Below are 21904 nucleotides of genomic sequence, written 5' to 3' on the forward strand. Positions count from 1 at the left end.
TTTTAATTTACGTGCTAGACAGAGGGGTGAATCATCGTGGATGTTTGACAGCAACTTTGGCTAACAATAACTGACAACACTCAAGAATGCCTATAATTTCAGAAGTGGAACGGTTTCTCTGAGGGGGATGGGCCTGGAAGGCTGTATGAGGTAAAGGGCTGACATGCATTATGAACATGGTCTGTTATGAGGAAAACATCTGCTTTGCTTTGTCCCATTTCAATTCCACTGCTGGTCAACCTTACAAAAATCATGGTGCTACAAGAACTTGTGTCCATTGAAGTGATATAAACTGGGTTAAGAAACAAGAGATATTGTCATTACCCCCACATCAATGCTATTGCACAAAGTGATCAAAACATGACAATTCAGTTAGGAACATCAGATGAGTGATCAAACCATGCACATGTCAGGCAAGGTCAGCAAGGATGGCGTGGAGCATCACACTGAATCAGAGACATCAACCTTGTGTAACATCAAACTCTCTCAGTCTCTCAGTAGGGCAGGAGAGAGGATGGTAAAAACTAGGATGCAAGTTTACCCTGAGAAAACTGGCCACTGTGGTTAACCCTTGTCAGACTGAACTTGCCCTTTCAGAGCGTGAAAGCCCTGTGACTCCAAAACACAGCAGGCCTGCTGAGGTGCAACCAGACCTACAAGCAGCCTGATGGACTTTCAAGATTTTTTTTATTTGGTGATGCCATTTCTGTCTCCACCCCACTCTTCATTCCCCCAGCTCCTGATCCCCTTTGCCCCGTCCCTGGACCTCCCTGCTCTAGCATGACTCCACCATGCCCTTAGTTACCGCCGTTGCTCACCCCTCACTCACACATACACACTTTCCCTACACACACAATGCATATTTCTCTCTCTCTCTCAAACACACACACACACACACACACACACACGCAAGCACACACACACCAACACACAAGCAAACAAAGAGGCTATCTCCTCCCCACAGTGGGGTCCCCCCTAAGCCGAAGGAAAATGGCCGTCACGGAACCCCGCTAACGGTAGGCCTCCCCTCAACCACAAACCACGAGTATGAACACAGACAGAAAGAGGGAGAGGGGGAGAGAGAGAGAGAGCGCGAGAGCGAGACCCAACATATTACTGCTGCAATATTAGCTGATGGAGAGCAGGGGGAGGAGGAATAGAGGGAGGGAAGAAGGAAGGCAGAGTGGGGGACCGCGCTGTGAGCATCAACCCACAGAACACTCACCCACATGTGGAGTCAATTAGGAACAATCTTGTTTTCTACCCACCGCTGCAAAAGAAAGAAGGGTTTTTCTGAGGCTGGATGTGTGTGTGTGTGTGTGTGTGTGTGTGTGTGTGTGTGTGTGTGTGTGTTTGTGTGTGTGTTTGTGTGTGTGTGTGTGTGTGTGTGCGTGCACGCAAGTGGGAGAATGAGCTAGAAAAGGGTGAGAGAGCATGTTTTTCTGCAAACCTACCAGAGAAATAGGCCGGATATTTGGTTTTATATCAAGCCATTTAAGCACAAAGAGCTTGCGTCTCAGCATTCCTGTCCGCTGTTAACGATCAAATGGGCATGACTTCAGAAAACTGTGGCGGGATTGAGAATGCAGAGGGATTGACACTCAGGAAAAAATATCAGCTCTCTATTGCCCGGTATGAACAACGCACAAACTCTTCTGCGTCTTCACACCTCTCACCGTTGTGTGCAACTGGTGAGACAGAGGCATCATTTTCAAGTCAGCTGGGATACACACATGCACAAACAATCACAGGCCACTTCCTCAGTGTCAGACAAGAGGAAGTCTCTTCTTTAAAAGATTCATGGACGCTTCAATTATGTATCCTTCTTTCAAATTGTCACGTTTAGACAATTTCCATTATTCATCCAGTCCATGATTGATGGCTTCCAGCCTGGTGGGTGGGGCGCATAAACAAACGTCTATGCCGTTGTTGATTTATCTGGGCTAGATCAAAACAGCACGCACAAAACAAAGGGCCCTTGCTTTTCACGTCCGCATTAAAGGCAGATTAAAAGTCATAAAGTTTTTTTTTTACATTTCAGGGCTTTTGTTTGATTTTAAAGATGGACGGACTTCAAACGCTGGAGGGCTGCTTAGGGAAATGGGTCTTCCTGACCCAAAACTCACCTCAACCACAGGTTTGATGGCAATGGTCATGACGCAACAAGACAACATGGTAATGTCCCCATCCGAAGTACTCCTTTTAAATGCTTCCTCACATACACACTCACACAAACAAAACACACTAAGTCATCCACCTTCCAACAATAGCACAACATCCACCCATAACCACACACACACACACACACACACACACACAAAAGACCAGGCCCAGATAATAACCATACCTCCATAATTCCTGTAATAAGTCTGGCAAGTAACCAAAGATGACCTTTTGCTCCAAGGCCCAGCCAGAATCCAGACTGCTGCATTCTCCAAAGGGCAGCAGGAGTATGTGAACCACACAGGAAAAGACGCAAAGTAGGTATTTTTCATAAGTGGCAATTGGTGCCCGTAGGATCGATTGTGCCGTATGTGGGTTTAATTTACTACTGCAGCGGAGTTATTCAATTTTCACCTGTTTGTAACTTGATTAACAAAAGTGCTTTACAAATAAAGTTATTGTCATTATCATTATTGCTGTTATTATTATTATTCATTATTATCAATGACATCTAATAGAACTGCTGAAGCACTGGGCAACTTACACTCATTAGACCAAGAGACAAATGATCCAATCATGGAACGAAAAGTGCACTTCATTTAAGACAATTTTTCCCAAACCAAATATTAAGAAACCTTTTCAGACAGCCTGTCTCATGAGCAAACAAACCAGAAAACGTGTCTCAATTTTGATCAAAACTTACTGTCTAAGGAAAAAGAAACTTGCAACTCTCCATGACCACGGAGTTGTCTAGCTTCAGAATTCGACTTGCTGTTGAATCAGCAGTGCTTCAGCCTGCTTCTCGTATGCTCCACCAATAATTTAGCTTCACACTTTGCATATATAGTTAAAAGAAGGCCATGTGCACCAAGCAATCATAATTTATTTCAAAAATATTGATGCAACTTTTCAAAAAAAAGAAAAAAGAAAGTAATTTAAACTCAAATCTGGAAATGATTTTTTTTCTCCTTTTTTTCTCTCCATACTACATTTTGCCTTTCTTCTGGTAATTTCCATACCTTTTCAGACCTGGAGATTAAGAAAATCATTTCCATACTTTTCCATACTTTCCAGACCCGCACAAGAACCCTGGAGTGTGAGTTTTAGTGTGGGAGAGTAAGAGAGCACAGTAAAACAGGCAAGCCAGGGTACCACAGGGACTCAGCCCAGATAAGTTAAGGGGGTTGAGAGCTCACCTTCAAAGGCTACCTGCCCCTCAGGGATCTATGGGGGGACATAAACTAGACCCTTTAACCCCCCACCCCACCCCAAATTAGCCCACAAGACAAAAGCTGAAGGCTCAGGGGCCAAAAAAATGCCCTATCCTCCTGGGTGCTGAATTTAATAATGCAGTCCCCCCCACCCCCAACCCCAGTAAAAAAACAAAAAAACAAAAAAAAAAAACAACAAAAAACAGGTGTGTGTTTGTGCATGTGAATGAAAGAGACACAGAGAGAGAAAAGTAGGAGGAGGTTATTGTGGAGAGGTCTCCACCTCCCACTGTGTACTGGACAGGAGTCAATGAGCTAAATGCTACTCAAACAACACACTCACTATAGCAGACTGAGAGCAGGAGGGTGTGTGTGTGTGAGAGAGCGAGTATGAGAGAGTATGAAAGAGAGAGGGGGGGTGAGTGAGAGAGAGAGACTGTGTATGACAGAGAGCATGTATGAGAGAGCATGTATGAGAGAGAGGAGAGTGTATGAGAGCGAGAGTGTATGAAAGGGAGAGAGAGAGAGAGAGAGAGAGAGAGAGAGAGAGAGAGAGAGAGAGAGAGAGAGAGAGAGAGAGAGAGAGAGAGAGAAAGAAAGAGTGTGCGTGCCTCTTCTCACCAGCTGAACATAGGCCACTTTATAGTCCGGCTTCTTAACCTTCTGGTTCAGGTGATTCCTCTTCTTCTGGGAACCTGACGTAACCACAGAGAGGGAGAGAGAACAGCTTGTATCACATGGGCAATTTATTTGTTTGCTTTCAGCGATGACTAAACAGCATTACAAGTGAATATAATAGGTTAAAGAAACAGAACTTGATGTAACATTGCCATAATTTACACCATCTTTCTGTGTAATCTTTGTAAAACTAAAATAATAGTAACTATCAATGATAACGGAAAATTCTTAGGGCTGCGACAATACAATAAAGTGTGATGGTGAAAAGGCTAAACCGCCAGTTTGAAAAGTTTACTACTGTGAATGAATGCCTTTATGCTAGCAAACTAAACAAAAATATGAAAGACATATTGGCACCTATATTTGCCTTTTTGTTGGTACGTTTTCACTTTGCATAAAAAAAATAAAAAAAGGTATTAAAGTATGTTTGTATGTAAATTTAAAGCAGCTTTTAGCTTGCGGTTTGAGTGTGCAGTAAAGCGGAGCAGAGCAGAGCCTGGTCTTGTTGACTGGGGAACGCAGGTTAACCTCTTCCCCAGCTGGAGATGATGATGACATCATTCTCTCTCCTGTCAGACCTTTCCGCCACCGTCTGGTAGACAAGGGACTAGGGGGAGGTGGGGAGGTGTGTGTGTGTGTGTGTGTGTGTGTGTGTGTGTGTGTGTGTGTGTGTGTGTGTGTGTGTGTGTGTGTGTGTGCGTGCGCGCATGAGCCATGTTTGAGGGAGGTGGCGATGCCCACTTATCAATTTTAAATCTACCAAATGATTTACCCAAATAATGAGCTCTTAAGCAGCTCGTGAAATCTGAAGCAACACAAAAGGGAGAAACGCTGTTATCAATGACGCACAATGACCACAGCTTGGAATGGCTCATAAACTCTGGATTGAGGATGACATAAAATTTGTGAAGCCACCGCACCACCATCTTGGTACTCCCTACATCAGTGTTGGGAGTACCAGACACATAAGTGGATGGATGTTGACAGCAACTTTTTCCTTCTAGGTAACATTTACAGTATTGTTTGTTGTAAGTTATGATAGTGAATGAAGGTAATACCGTGCACAGATAGTACTACTTGATCTCAAAACATGCAATTAACAACTATTAACATTAAAAATAATATTACAACTACTACAAACATATGATAACTTACTATTTCTTCTAATGTTGCCATCGCCTGTGTAGTTTTGCAGCGTCCTTTTGTAAGTGCAGCCTTGCAACAGTACACTGCACGTCTAGCACATGACAAGCCGGCAGAAACCCCAGACACTGGACTTTTCAAAGAATACAAATATGGCCGAGGAACTTCCGTTGGCATCGACCTTTGTAGGCGTCCTATCACTGCGTTATCAGTCCAGAGTTTATTATGGATCAGTGGGCTCAGCTCAACCTGGAAATTCAAAAATCTCGACAAGATCCTGATTGTCAAGTCAACGGGTTCTCTTCGGTATCGGCCAAGTGACATGGGAGCGGTTTATGACATGAAAAAACGAGGGAAAACGTTCTGCGCTAATGAGTCATATTTGCATGTGTGTACGTACAGTTTTACATGTACGTGTGTGTACGTGTGTGTGTGTGTGTGTTGTTGTGTGTGCTGTGGTACACGCAGCTAATAATCACCAGACAGTCAGCACACTGCTCAGGGAAAGCCCTAAGCGAGGTCATAAAACGCCCCCGTCACGCCCCCCCCCCCCGCCTGACTGGTGGCCCCTGTGTGGGTGGGAGACAGAGGTAACATGGTGTGTATGTGTGTGTGTGTGTGTGTGTGCGCGTGCGTGCGCATGTGTGTGTGTGTGTGTGTGTGTATGTGTGTGCATGCGCATGTGTGTGTTACTAGGTGGGTGACGAAATCCAGTGGTAAATTCCTTCTCAGAGCCAGGTAAGCAGGTAAATCGTAACCTCTCACCACAAAGAAATAACACACATATATGCACACAAACACATACACACACACTTTAAGGAGGTATGAGGTCTGTTGTTTTTAACTCATGTAGTTCTTCCCACCTCTTGCCTCTTACACACACACACACACACACACACACACACACACACACACACAGTACTTTCATACAACACTCGCAAACGTAAGCACAAATTCTCCCGCTTTGGGATTGTGGTTTGGCAGCCAGCTATCACGTTACAAATCCCAGGCCGGAGAGGTAGCCTAGCAACGCCTTCCAAAATACCCCCGCCAACTATGAGGGGAAGAAAGGGTCGTTTGCACCCTTCGCTCTTTCTCTCTCTCTCTCTCTCCCCCCCTCTCTTCCTGTCTTCTCCCTACTCCCATCTTTATGTTGCCAATGGAGTAAAACTACTGACACAGTCAGGAATACCTACTCTAACCCACCTTGGAATCGCCGGGGGCCCGGAGTCTTTTCCTCTCTCTGATACTCACCGCCCCTCTTCAGAACGCCCCCCCAACCCCCATCACCCGCCCCTGGACTCCCGAGGGGCTTTCCTTTTCCCCGAGCTTTAAACGACACAACCCTAATAAACACAACCTTAATGGGTCCTCTACACTGTAGCAGGGCTCGGCGCCCCTCTCTCTCTCTCTCTCCCTCCTCCCTCCCTCTGTGTTTCTCCTCCAGAGGTAGAGGGGTCTCCTTGTGGCCCTTTAAGCCCAACACAGAGGGGGGGCCCTCTCGCGCCTCCTCTCTTCAGCCCAGTCCTCAGTCTCTCTCCTCTTTTGAGCTTTCCCTTGGTCTTCTCCCTTTCCTCTTCCATGAGCATGCAAAATTCTTAGCCTTATAAAAGAACTCCCAAAAAAGTCAACGCTAAAATCGTGCAGTTTCATCTCCGATTAAAAAAAAAAAAAAATCACTTGGCCAGTGATATAACACTCTCTGGCTCCAAGATCATCCATAACTTTTAAAAAAGGGGTGGGGGTTGGGAAGGGGTTGTACAACCCTGTTTGGCCTACTAAGACCCCAAAGCTGTGCATTTCTTTGTGACTAGTATGTGTGTGTGTGTGAGCACAGGGTGTCCTGGGACAGCTGAGGGCTGGAGTGCCGCAGAAGCAGATCGTCAGATAAGCAGCTGTGTGTGTATGTGAGTGTGTGTGTTTGTGAAAGTGTGTGTGTGTGTGTGTGTGTGTGTGTATGTGTGTGTGTGTGTGTGTGTGTGTGAGTGTGTGGGTAAGTATTTATGGAGGAGGGCTGGTTGGCTAATTGCTAAAGCAGCTAGCCCCTGGAAGGCACTCCCAATACTGCAGGTCAATAGGAGAGCCAGCTAGCTCAAGAGCTAAATTAGCTAATTACCACTCATCACTTCTGGCAAATGTAATGAATTCCACTTGTTCACACTCCTTTAAAATGTACTCTGTCATTTCACTGAATGCTGTACACTTGGACTACTGATAAGCGAGGTAAAAGAACAGGATGGGGTGGTATATGAAGGTCATGAGGTCAAACCTAAACCGTCATTGGTTTAATTGACAGATGTTAACATCTTTTATCTCACGACAGATTGTGTTTGTGTATCTTAATATGCAATACATAATTCTGTTTTTTTCCCCCACAACCTGGGTCTTTCTTTCATGGTTTTTGGCATTGTGCATATCAGTTTATGATATCATTTCACTCACCAGCTTCATTGTGGAGTTCTTGGACACGGGACCAACACTGGACTCAGATTTACAATGGGATCTTGTCGTGCCATGGATTACGACTGTCAGACATGTTTCAACAAATCCTGTTTAACCCAATTAACTAAGCCACATATTTGGAAGTGAAAACAAAGGTGAACGTTAAATGTTATTGCTCAAAATGTCCAATATTATCAACGGTTGATTGCAATGCTGAGCAACTTCCTGGTTCAACCTGCAGGAATGACCAGCCTATACTTACTCTAGGTAGAAGTAACCATCCATAAACCACATGGTCAATGTGTATTAGATAATGGGAAACCATAAACACAGTCTAACTGAGGCACTAGTGGTTTTTTGTTTTTGTTTTGTTTTTTTGCTATTGTTGAATGGACAGGTTTAAAATTATATTCTGTGGCACCATAAGACGCCGTTGTAAAGCTGTGTGCAGCAGACACCCCATGTCCAAGATCTCCACAATGAAACTGGTGAGTAAAACGACATCATAACTGATACGAACAATGGCAAAAAGTACGACAATAAGAACTAAATTGTAAAAAAATGGAATTGTCCTTTAAGAGAAGTCAGTGCAACAATCTTAAAAAGCAGGAAATATAAGACAAAAGATAAATTACATTTTCATTATTGCATCTTACCTCTTACGTATTGTTAATATCTCAACTGTGAGTGGGCCTTTCAGAAAGCTAACTGCTGTCTAGTATAACACTATCATTGTATTTAATACTAGCAGGTCGGCTATATAAATGTAATGATTATTATTATTATTATTATCATTATTATTAATGAAGATGGATAAGAATATCCGCCATATTTATCATCACTTATACTGACTGCGCTTATACATGCAGTCAGCTACTCACCATGCTGTATCCTGGTGCGAACTGCTCCAACAGGGACATTATAGATCCTCTCCAGATAGTTCCTCACATCATACTTGGTCATTCTGTTTGAGAAAAAAAAAGTTATCTATACATACACTACCGTTCAAAAGTTTGGGATCACCCAAACAATTTCGTGTTTTCCATGAAAAGTCACACTTATTCACCACCATATGTTGTGAAATGAATAGAAAATAGAGTCAAGACATTGACAAGGTTAGAAATAATGATTTGTATTTGAAATAAGATTTTTTTACATCAAACTTTGCTTTCGTCAAAGAATCCTCCATTTGCAGCAATTACAGCATTGCAGACCTTTGGCATTCTAGCTGTTAATTTGTTGAGGTAATCTGGAGAAATTGCACCCCACGCTTCCAGAAGCAGCTCCCACAAGTTGGATTGGTTGGATGGGCACTTCTTTGAGCAGATTGAGTTTCTGGAGCATCACATTTGTGGGGTCAATTAAACGCTCAAAATGGCCAGAAAAAGAGAACTTTCATCTGAAACTCGACAGTCTATTCTTGTTCTTAGAAATGAAGGCTATTCCATGCGAGAAATTGCTAAGAAATTGAAGATTTCCTACACCGGTGTGTACTACTCCCTTCAGAGGACAGCACAAACAGGCTCTAACAGGTACTATTTAATGAAGATGCCAGTTGGGGACCTGTGAGGCGTCTGTTTCTCAAACTAGAGACTCTAATGTACTTATCTTCTTGCTCAGTTGTGCAACGCGGCCTCCCACTTCTTTTTCTACTCTGGTTAGAGCCTGTTTGTGCTGTCCTCTGAAGGGAGTAGTACACACCGGTGTAGGAAATCTTCAATTTCTTAGCAATTTCTCACATGGAATAGCCTTCATTTCTAAGAACAAGAATAGACTGTCGAGTTTCAGATGAAAGTTCTCTTTTTCTGGCCATTTTGAGCGTTTAATTGACCCCACAAATATGATGCTCCAGAAACTCAATCTGCTCAAAGAAGTGCCCATCCAACCAATCCAACTTGTGGGAGCTGCTTCGGGAAGCGTGGGGTGCAATTTCTCCAGATTACCTCAACAAATTAACAGCTAGAATGCCAAAGGTCTGCAATGCTGTAATTGCTGCAAATGGAGGATTCTTTGACGAAAGCAAAGTTTGATGTAAAAAAAATCTTATTTCAAATACAAATCATTATTTCTAACCTTGTCAATGTCTTGACTCTATTTTCTATTCATTTCACAACATATGGTGGTGAATAAGTGTGACTTTTCATGGAAAACACAAAATTGTTTGGGTGATCCCAAACTTTTGAACGGTAGTGTACATACAAACAAACAAATAAACAAACCAATAAATATGGATAAAGAAGTGAAAAGGAAAGCAGCTTTAGGAAGGCTCCTAGTGACAGTGGTTGGAGGTGGGGTGGGGTCTGGTCGGGTGGAGTGAAGCGCGCGTGTGTGTGTGTGTGTGTGTCAGTGAAAGTGTGCAAGTCTGTAAGTGGAGGATGGACATTTGGAGAGTGTGGTAGGGCTCCATCACACGTACATATATGTGGTAGATTGCTAACCAGCACATAACTCCACATTCATTTCATTGACACTGAAACAGGAATGATATAGGCTATTGCCAATCTGACAAGAAAACATTCTCATAAAACCCTGTTGTTATATTACCAGCTAGAACTCACAGAACACTCCCATGTAAACCCATATTCAGCAAACCAGGAAGTGGAGAGAGAGAAATGCGAGTCTCACTTCATCTTATTAGCTGTCTAGATGTATTGATCGTACCCAGTGAAACCTTACACAGGAAGTAGGCCTGGCACCAGTGTCTTGAGTGGGTCAGGCTAGCGAAAGATGGCCCACTGGGCAGCATTTGAAATGGATTGATCTGGCCAGAGGAAGAAAGGCTTTTAACTGCTAATCAATCTTGCCAATTGGATTAGCCCAGTTGAAAGCACTTCCCAAATGCGTCTGACAAAGTGCTTAATAGCAACGCTGTGGTCGGACATGAGTGCCTCGGATATGGAGTCTATCTATCACCTCATATATTCCATTGATATCACAGGCTAATGTAATATTCCTTATTTTTCAATGGGAACAGCATGATACCTTGAGCCACCGTAACAATATGAAGTGTTACAAATATTTTCCTTGAAAAAAAAAAACATTTGTGAACACAAAGACTCTTTGTAGCTATGTATGATGTAATGTATGTTTCCATGGCCTTCAAACAATAGTCTGTACAGCAGGCTACATTTTGGTAACGCTGGCACAAATGTAGATTTGTTACACTTTATAATACCACTGGAACAATTGCTAACCATGGCCTGTGTTATTTTTCCAGATGCAATTAATGACTTTAAGCTGTGCCACAGTACATTTAATGCTATGCATGTTTGATTTCACCATAACAGGAAGCAGACTGGTCATACAAGGTAAATCGAGAGTCAGAGGGCGCTCTCCTCCCGGACACTGTCCGGAGCCCAACTTAACCCTAACCCAAAACTCAGCATTTCCCAAACGAAGAGGTATTCAGACAAGGGAGAACTGAGAGCCTACTTTACCCTCCCTCTGTTCTTGGGTCAATGAAAGACCTCTCAAAGCCAAAAACTGTCCCAGCACCACTGAGGGAGACCAACTTGAATGAAGGAAAGTCTGAACAAACTAGTCTACGCCTCTTTAGGGCTACTTTCTCTCTGCTGTCTAGTTGAGAGGAGATGAGAGCAGTTTCCTAAGAGACGCAACACACAAATGCACCTCCCAGCTCCATTTGCACCCTCCTCTGACCCCCCCCTTCCCCATCTCATAGTGTGTATGTGCCAGGGGGCAGCGAAGCAGAGCAGTGTGACTAGGGATATTTGAGATGGAAAGGAAAAAAAAGAGAGAGAGAATGAGAGATTGTGCAGTGAGAGGGGGATTCCTAGAAAGCAGAAGGATGGGGGTTGGGGCTAAGTCCCCTCTGAGTCATTAAGAAAAGGAACACTGATCCTGATTAATGACGGGAACATTCTCCAAATCCCTGCTGCCTTTGCCCCTCCAATTATCTAGCCTCCACAGACACAGACACAGACACAGCATGTACGAAACATGCACATGGACAAGTCACGTCTGCTACTAGGCATCTGATGCCCACACATTTGCGTATGTCAAAAAATCCCATTTTAATGTACCGTTCTTGTCCAAATGGCAATATGGCATCAAGTCTGAGGGAAATTCTTTGGCCTGAAAGCTGAGGAGAAATGTCAAGTTAAAGGCATACATAAACAAGGCTAAACTTAGGCAAAGGGTGTGGTGACTGCACAAGTGATGCAGGCAACATCTGATCATCCTCCTAGTATAAACACCCAACTGACTCCAAAGGCTAATCTTTCACACTGTCATTCTGCCCCCCTGCCTTTCAGAGAGAATGAATACCTGTCTTTAGCAGCTGCCAAGGCTAAGGGTATCATCCCTCAGCAACTGGTATATATTTATACACAAACACACACGTTACGCACGTTCTTTGCAGTAACACAAGCCCAAGATGATTTGGGCTCCACAAAGACAAAATGGAGAAGGGCGTCAGATGACGAAAGGAGGATGGTTTAGATTCACATGTGGTCCTCTGTTGCCAAGCAGATTTGAGGGTCTGTTGGCATCGTTGTTACTGAATCCTGAGGAAAACAAATAAAGTTGTATTGTTCTGCATCGTTCCATGGAAAAAGATAGGAAAGATATCAGAGTTACTATCAAACAGTGACGGGGGGGAAGAGATGCCACTGAAAAGAGATGCAGGCACGTACGACGGAACAGGGTGAACTTTGTGTTTTTTTTGTCTTGCCCCTCCGTGACATGGTTGTTGTGTGATAACGTGCCAGATTCGTCATCCTGCAGATAAACACAAACGCCTCAGATGTCTGGTCTCAAATGTTTCCCCTCCCTACCAACAAAAAACACTTGCTTCTAGGTGTTTCATATCCTCAGATGTAGGCCACACAATATTGTGCTGAGGGGATTGGGCGTATCAGTTACAGTAGGCTAAGGCGGACCTCTCACCTGTGTTCGAGAGGCATATGACAGAAGCAGGTGAAAGGGCGCCCGACTCGGAGAACCGCCTAAGGACAGAGGCTGCTTTGACAGTGATGTGAATAGGAAGAGGGGCAGTATTTTAAATGCACAAAACTGATCTCACAGCACCTGTACACTCCTACGATCGGGCTGAAGGACTTCTGTCAGCTGACTCATGGGTGGTTCGTTTATATATCCATCACCCATTAACCCACTCATGGATTTTGTCTTAAACCACAAACACTACGTCGAGATACACCGATCCACTTTTTTTTAGTTCTGATCCGATGCGGGAATTTGTTTATATGCTGATACCAGAGCTCTTTTTCTTTAATATAATGTTTTCATGAATATTATTATATATTGTATTATTATTTTTGGCATTATGTGTAAGGTTACATGAGGCTGTAGTAAACCACACAGCACTTCTTATTAAGAGCAAAAAATACAAAAATGCATCAAATTTAAATTAATTCCAAAGCCATTTATTTGAACTTTAGTTTGAGTAAACTGCACATACAAACAGGTGTAGGAGTGCGAGTTGCTATGGCAACTCCTTTAACGTGTTAATTGACTTAAAGAGTCAAACTGGGCTTCTCTTTTTTCCTCTCCAAATTACTTCAAATTATTCTACTTTACAAAAAGACCTATGGGTGACCGGGTAGTGTAGCAGTCTATTCCATTGCCTACCAACACAGGGATCTCTGGTTCGAATCCCCGTGTTACCTCTGGCTTGGTGTGGCGTCTCTACAGACACAATTGGCCATGTCTGCAGGAGGGAAGCCGGATGTGGGTATGTGTCCTGGTCGCTGCACTAGTGCCTCCTCTGGTCGGTTGGGGCACCAGTTCAGGGGGGAGGGGAAACTGGGGGGAATAGTCTGATCCTCCCATGTGCTACGTCCCCCTGGTGAAACTCCTCACTGTCAGGTGAAAAGAAGCGGTTGTATCGGAGGAGACATGTGGCAGTCTGCAGCCCTGCCCGGATCGGCAGAGGGGGTGGAGCAGCGAGCAGGATGGCTCGGAAGAGTGGGGTAACTGGCCAGATACAATTGGGGAGAAAAAAAGGGGGGAAAATCCATATATATATATATTTTTTTTTTGGTTAAAGATATAAAGCAACATTGACTAAGTGGTTATCTGTAAAACCAACTGATCTAAAAACAATATGTTGCTCCTGACTGACCTGGTGTTAAGGTGTCTGGTGATTTACACCTCTCTAGCCTTGCAGCACTGACCCTGTTCCCTGAAACCTTTACCCATGTGTACCACCCACTGTTTGAATTTTTTATTCTCCACGCATCATTTGAATCAAACTGAGATAATAACCTGGATAAAGTGATGGAAGATTGTAAATGCGGTTCTTCACTTGTCCTCTTCTGTCACTTGTCATCACCGAGAGCCAGGAGGAGGAGGATGATAATATCGTCATCCTCCTTCTCCTGGCCCTCGGTAACAGGCGGGTCTGCCGCCGCCTCCTCCCCGTCACTCTGTGTGCCTCCTGCTCAGGCTCGGCTGCAGCAGCAGGTGCTGGGGAGGTTACGCACACAGCAGCACCACTAACTCCCCGTACACTGGGTCCCTCTGATACAGTTACTACAACACATCTATGGCTATTTTATCTTTCTCATATTTACTATGGACTTCAGGTGACTCCAGGTTTACATTTTGTGGTATTTCACTTGTTTCCTCACAACCATCGGCGTTGTCACCCCCCCCCCTCGCTACTGCCCCTGCTTCTGCCACCTGATCGGCGGCTTCCGCATCATCTGCTTCCCGACCTCTATGTGGGCAAGCAAAGTACTTGTGTCTCACGTTCCTGCACTCAAAACACTCCACATTACCCGAACTTACATATACCATTCTGCCCATGGGCTTAAAATTGCATTATTATATATTATAATTCATAAAAACATCAGGGCGGCACGGTGGCGCAGTGGTTAGCGCGGTCACCTCACAGCAAGAAGGTCCTGAGTTTGAACCCCGGGGTTGTCCAACCTCGAGGGTCATCCCAGTTCGTCCTCTGTGTGGAGTTTGCATGTTCTCCCCGTTTCTGTGTGGGTTTCCTCCGGGTGCTCCGGTTTCCTCCCACAGTCCAAAGACATGTAGGTCAGGTGAATCGGCCATACTAAATTGTCCCTAGGTGTGAATGTGTTGGCCCTGTGATGGACTGGTGGCCTGTCCAGGGTGTCTCCCCGACTGCTGCCCAATGACTGCTGGGACAGGCTCCAGCATCCAACAACCTTGACTAGGATAAGTAGCTTGGATAATGGATGGATGGATAAAAACATCAGACTATGGAATCTGGATCAGTCATGTATCTGTAACGTCAGTCCAATACCCGATGATTGAATTATATCAGTATCAGCACCCAATACCGATATCGGATTGGACCCAACTCTAACAATACTGGCCATACACATCAATCAAATCTACAAACAGAACCGAACAGAAGAAGATACCACGCACCTACAACATACAAATGCCTACACACACCCACATAATATAGCCACAAAATGCACACCAATATCTACCCATTTAGGGCTAGTTGTGTGCTGTACATGTTTAAAACCCCCTTGAGTGTGACAATATTAAAAATAAAATAATTAAAGCACACTGACCAGGAAACTTACAACTGAGTAACTCGTAAGACAATACTGATAAGCCCTGCGGTGCATTACTTTATTTGTACTATCTCATTATTTTTACTCAAACTGCCAAGGTTTGGCGGGGTGTCCAGGTAGCGTAGCAGTCTATTCCGTTGCCTACCAACACGGGGATCTCGGTTCAAATCCCCGTGTTGCCTCCGGCTTGGTTGGGCATCCCTACAGACACAACTGGCCGTGTCTGCGGGTGGGAAGCCAGATGTGGGTATGTGTCCTGGTCACTGCACTAGCGCCTTCTCTGGTCGGTCGGGGCGCCTGTTCGAGGGGGAGAGGGAGAATAGCGTGATCCTCCCACCCGCTATGTCCCCCTAGCGAAACTCCTCACTGTCAGGTGAAAAGAAGCGGCTGGCGACTCCACATGTATCGAAGGAGGCATGTGGTAGTCTGCAGCCCTCCCTGGATCAGCAGAGGGAGTGCAGCAGCAACCGGGACGGCTCAGAAGAGTGGGGTAATTGGCCGCATACAATTGGGGAGAAAAAGTGGGGGGGGGGTCAAAAAAAAAAGCCAAGTTTTGGATAAACGCCTTGAAACTAATAACACTTATGAAACATCTCAGTGGCCTGCAACGTTACCGATTCAGATGAGGTTTGCAGCCTTTATAAACAGGTCTCTCCCCTAAAACCACACAGATCCCTGGATGACACAGTCAGGTGAACATGCAAGACGAGCCAAACAGGGTACACATGCATACATGCACAGGACACCAAAGTGCATTGTGTTGGAGGGGCTTAGTGGTGAGAATGAAACTGGAGAGTTGTTCTCTTGTGAAGATGAAAGGCAAAAGAAAGCCGCTCCTTATTGTCAGCCTACCCCATTGTCAGGGCCAGGTCACCATATTCACACTCACTACTTTAAACCCTCCCATCGACCCCGAACAATACAAAACGCAGAACTTGCCCAACACCAATATCGAGATCATAATAGCACACTTTGTATGGATGGGAAGCGGTTGAGGAACCTGAGACCTGGAGGTGGAGAGAGGAGAGACAGCTGAGACGTTAGGAGCGTTCCCCTGTAGAGCATGAGAGCAGGGTGTGAAGAATTACATTTATTGTTTGGGAGTTTGGTCCAACAAAAGGACAGAAACAGATCAAAGTGTGGGTCCCCTTGAGTCGAAACAGAACAGTAAAGACACAACAGACGCAAACTGAGCTTGATTAGTGTGAAAAACAGCTCCACGTTGTTTGTGGAGCAGTTCAGTTGACCAAAAACAGCAGGGATTAGCGTGGAGATTATAATGTTGTTCGGTACAACAAGTACAAAGCGGTCCTTAAAAGACTGGAGAGATGAAGGGCTGATGATGAAGAGGGCTACCTTATTCAATTTTGGTGTGTGTGTGTGTGTGTGTGTGTGTGTCCCTGAGGAAGTACTGGCTTCACGCCGTGCCAGGTGAGGCACAGGAGGCGTGTGTGTATAAACCCAGAAACTTGATGATGTTCCTTCTTATCTGAAGAGAACATCCCACCCAAGTACCGGCAACAGAGTGGGGGAACATTTTAAGAAGACAAAAGAAAAATAAATACCACATTCCAGCAGGTAAACAAAGAAACCTAACAGAAGCACAGCCCAGGTGTCCTCAACAACAAGGGTGATCTGTAGGGAGGATTGGGTTTTTTTAGACATGTTGCAAAGCACTCGGGCAGAGCACAATAAAAGCAAATGCAGGACAGAGGCGAAGGTGGGAGGAAGAATGCAAGACAAGACAGCGACATAGAGAGATGGCAACACAGACGGGGAGAGTGTTTTTCAGTAAGTCACAGAAACAGCGGGAAAACAAGAACAAGCGAGGGAGAGGAGGAATGAAAGACAGTCCCACATGCAGTATCATACTGCTGGCTTGCAGGTGCCTGTGAGACAAAGGGAACTTTGTGTTATATCCATGTGAACGCACTAGTACTGCTTCGCATTAATATCCAGATCATAATAACAGACTCTGTACCGCCCGGCACCACATTGGTACCCAACCTCGCCAGTCATAACCATGACAGCTTTCACTAGGATGATGACTCAGACTCATCAATAACCTGGGAGTGGAAGGGATATTTGGCTCCGTGTGTGTGTGTGTGTGTGTGTGTGTGTGTGTGTGTGTGTGTGTGTGTGTGTGTGTGTGTGTGTGTGTGTGTGTGTGTGTGTGTGTGTGTGTGTGTTGTGCATATGTAGGAAGAGGAGTAATAGCAGAGCAGTGTCTAAAAGCACACACTGGGATTTCAACAGCATATCAATCAGGTATTAACCTCTCCCAGGCCCAGGCATCAAACACTGCCACAAAAATACACTTAAGACGCCCTTATACACACACACAAACGTACACACACACACACACACACACACACACACACACACACACACACACACACACACACACACAGCAATATCCCCGATTACTGGCACGCACACATGCATACACACACACACACACACACATACATATACACATGTACAAGCCATTACATAAGAACCCTAGGAGTTTGGCAGAGACCAGACAGGAATCAGAGTGGGAGTCTAGGCACCTGGATGAATAGATTACGGTCTAAACTCCACCAGAGACACATAGATAATTTGCCTCAAACTTTAGTTTCTTTTCACCACGGTGGATTCTAGGTTTCTCAATGCCTGAGGAGCTCTGCTAACCCCAACGACCTTGGCTGGAAGAGATAGTCAGAGCCAGTTCATCACAGCTTAAGTGGTGACTGTTGAGGGCTTCCTGTGGTGCTTTATGACAGCAGAAAAATCAGCCAAAACCACTGTGTCTTGCGGTAATAACAAGAACAGCACATCTTGTAAGGAATAATTACTGTACTGCATTAGCAGGCAGGTAATTGGAGTTACGTATAGCGCACTATCCTAACCTCGAACTCTGGGTAAGTATCAAGAAGATTTTTCCTACGTTGTATTTTGCAAAGACATTACTTGTTCCTCTCCATAACTAATATTTGGCAGCCAATAACATGCTCTGACCCTCCACAATGGCACCAAACAATTACACTTCTACTCGACAGCCGCCCACATGTCCACGTCAACCATTTCCAAGTCATTGGTTCCCGCTTAGTTCCTGGTCGAGATGCATAGTAACATTGTAGTAGGACCTGCCAATCCAGTGAGGGTTGAAACTCACGATTTCGTTTTTAAGGTTGGCACTCCATCTGGTGGCCATGATGCTATCACATAGCGCCAGAGCACTTGGTCCAGAGCGGTTTTCCTACTGTGCCAATGAGGCCATTAAAATTATTGCAGCCTAAAAATTCAAACAGATATGAAACACAATAAGGCTGATTTATGATAAAAAAAACCTACCATAGTCATAAAAAAGAAATATGTAGTAACTTTGGAATTACTTTGCAAAGATTTTGAGGTAATATTTGAGAATCACAACATAAAAAGTCCTTCCAGGGCATCTGTTTAGGTTGGTACGTAGTTCAAAATGCATCCTAATATTTTTAATTTAGGAGGAAATACATACCTTGATATTCTACTAAAGCAAGAGGATATCCTTCAAGTTTGTTGGCTTTTCCGGCATTTTTAGCCAGGACTGCTTGCAAGCATAACATTTAGCCTTGTAACACCGAGTCTGATTCTATGATACAATCTAGTAACAAGGTCACAAAATATATAATAATACTAACGTATTGCTTAATCAATCATTTAACTACAGTATCAAGAGTTAAAAATCAAACTTTGCTTGATCTTTGGAAACCCTGTAATTAATTTCTAAACCATGGCAGAAAAAAGCATTTCGAGCTGAGACTTACTCCATGGGGATGCGAAACTGAGCAATGTCGGGGGGCTGCTCCTTCCCCGGCCGCACCAGAGTCAGAAACCAGTTGGGTCTGAAGAGCCTGAGCTGGGGGTTGCCCAGCTGGTACATAGGGTATCTGTGAGGAAGAAGATAGAGAGACCACCATTACTCGAGGCACTCTTACTAAGAGCAGTATGCACCCTGTTATATCTTCATCTCCTCATAACCCCGACTTGATAAGAAGACAGCAAGTTTATACAATGAAATATGAACACTAGCAATGTGCCATATTGGAGGGAAATTCATACAATCAAATGAGAAAGCTTTAAAATTAGTCTACATTTGCTAACGTGGTGGTGCAGTTTCCCTAACTCAAAAGACAATTCCCTTAAAAACACAAAAATAGTCATCTTTATGACAGCTGCCTGAAAGGTAAAGTATATTCAAGGAGTATCCCTCAAATTTGGTTTACCAGAAATTTCAGCTTTTAAATTTAAAAACGCCAGAGTTTGAATTTCTTTAAGTATATCACATGCCTTCTGTGCCATGGCTGACTTGTCTTCCAATGCAACTTAGATACTGGACAAATCACTGGAGAGTACTGCTGGTGTCGTCTGTGGTTGCCGCTCCTCCCTCTCATAGTCCCCCTTCCCATCCACCCCTGTATGTCTGTGTTATGTTCATCTGTCGTCTTGTTTCACTCCATTTATTGTAAAGCGACTTTGAGTACTAGAAAAGTGCTATATAAGATTGATTTATTATTATTATTATTGTAATCATGTTAAGTTAGCGGCTATGTAAGACTTGGATGTAGAGAATTAGTCTTCGGCGTAACCAGGACACAACACAAACATGATAAAAATGCAACAGGGTAAAACAGGACACAACAGGATAAAAATGCAGTAACAGATTACAGGATAAAGACAGAAAATGCCTCTGTTTTTATTTTGGGAAGCTACATTTTATATCAAGGATCTAAAGGTGTGTACTTTCTGTTATAAAGGTGTGTTCTTTCGGCAAAACTGGCAAAAGGCAGCTCTGTATACAAAAACCTGAAAAGGGAAGACCTCAACCAGCCTGACATTATCCGTCTGCTTCAATGCATCTGTAAATGGCTATTATTATTGACTGTTGATAACCGTGCCCAAATATCCAATCATCATCAGTTCCGTTATCTATGGAGGTCATAGGAGCACAGCTGATGCCTCAACAAGTCTCTTCCACTGTTCCCTATCCATCGCAGCTCTCCCCGCCTCCACTATGCCCATCTGTAGCCATTCTCCGATGTTGTTTATCCAGGTTTTTCTCGGTCTCCCTCTCTTCCTAGTCCCTTCTACCAGGCCTTGCAGGATGTCCTTTGCAAGTGTCCTTTCTGTTCGGCAAATGTGCCCAAACCAGTTTAATCAATATCCAATAGGCCCTAACTATGCCCTTTTGCATCGCAAAGGTAAATTATTTTTACCAAGAAAATTTCACCTGCATGTCCTACATATGTAATCAAGTCTTTTCTTTGGAATCTTGTTATCCTTCGTGGCTTTGCAGCATATTGTGCACAATAATCTAAAAATGTAGTTTATCCCGTTTTTGCTACAATATCAGGGCATATTCAGCCTTCTTCGTGTTGCAGTTGCATCAGCAAAAAATAACAACTAGCATGGTCAAAAATCTGGTATAAAAATAGAGCAGTGATAAAATTCAAATACTAAAGCCATCAAGGTTATAGACTCTGGGCAGAGAACTAAGGTGAAAGAATAAAAACATTCTGTGTATGATCAAAAAAGACACTCATTGGTTTGGCCCAACATCTGGTTAAATCAGTTATTGATATAAATACATTAAAGTAAAAAAAAAAAGGGGGGGGAGAAATACTGTATCAATCAATTATGTTTGGAGGTCCTCCGTGGCTCCTGGTTGCTTCAGGATTCCCTGAAAGGGTTGTGTTGCCACATCTTACAGATGCCACTGTAACATGAAAAGCTGAATGACGCTGGATAACATACCCAGATATTCACAAACTCTGACTCAATGACAGACACCCAGGAATACCCATAACCATCGTTCCCTGGTAGGATTGGCCTTTCGGAATCACAACGCTGAGCCTGCTCCTAATACACAAACCGCAGCAGAGGACAGTAGGTGTTTGAAAACAGTGAGACAGCTAACATATATTAGCTGACTAGTGCTATCTGTCTACAAGAGTCACTATTCTTCCTTAGGTATTCAAATTGTTTTGTTTTTAGGGTGCATACTCATCGGTGGCTCATCGGTTCTTAACGCGTGAAGACAATTTGCAAGAAACATGAAAAAAGTTTGCTTATATTTCTTGACCACAATTTACGACCTACTGTTAGCTAGGGTTGCTAGCTTGCTAATTTACATTGAGGGGAAACGCCGTGGCTGCTTCAGATCTTCTTCCACTAAAACCTGATATACTATTGACAAAAACTAGCACTTACATGAGGTTTTTCGCTGCCATAGTTGAGGTCGACTGCTGGGAACCGTACCCCGACAACTGTTTTTGTTGTCTTTTCAAGGACTCGCTGTCAAGAGGCACACGTGTGGAATACTTCCGGGAACAATCCCAATGCGCATGCGTGTAAAACCAACACAGGTTATGCCCTTGGCTGTGTTGGGGATGGCTTTGCGTGACCTTCTGCCTCTTTCTTCAGTTATCCAACACACCAAGGTTATAACATAAAATAATACCTTGGGTAATGTTATATTTGCCAAAACAAACATACACGTCAGCATAATTTCGGACTGTTTAAGAAGAAATTAGTTTTTTCACCTTTTTGAAAATGGGTGAACAAGGGTTTAACAATGGTAGACTCACAATAATAGAGACTTAAAATATCTTACAGTGATCTGTCTGTTTGTATATTATATTGTCGAGTCAAGTCAAGTTTATTTGTACAGCCCAAAATCACAAAGTATTCCCGAAGTGCTTT

At 43.8% G+C, this 21904-nt stretch overlaps 1 protein-coding gene across 1 annotated transcript in view; it reads right to left on the bottom strand.

Moving 5' to 3' along the window:
* mrpl23 (mitochondrial ribosomal protein L23) overlaps window positions 1–21533 on the bottom strand; it is a 46061-nt gene extending 24528 nt beyond the window's left edge. Inside the window, exons 1-4 of the mRNA XM_056282111.1 lie at window positions 21413–21533; window positions 18970–19092; window positions 8519–8601; window positions 3996–4069 (exon numbers count right to left, since the gene is read on the bottom strand). Coding sequence (XP_056138086.1) covers window positions 3996–4069; window positions 8519–8601; window positions 18970–19092; window positions 21413–21432 — 300 coding nt within the window. The 5' untranslated portion in view covers window positions 21433–21533. The remainder of the gene's footprint in view (window positions 1–3995; window positions 4070–8518; window positions 8602–18969; window positions 19093–21412) is intronic.
* Between the last annotated feature and the right edge of the window lie 371 nt (window positions 21534–21904).

The sequence above is a fragment of the Lampris incognitus genome, chromosome 6, assembly GCF_029633865.1.
Source record: "Lampris incognitus isolate fLamInc1 chromosome 6, fLamInc1.hap2, whole genome shotgun sequence".
In the NCBI taxonomy this organism is placed as follows: domain Eukaryota; kingdom Metazoa; phylum Chordata; class Actinopteri; order Lampriformes; family Lampridae; genus Lampris; species Lampris incognitus.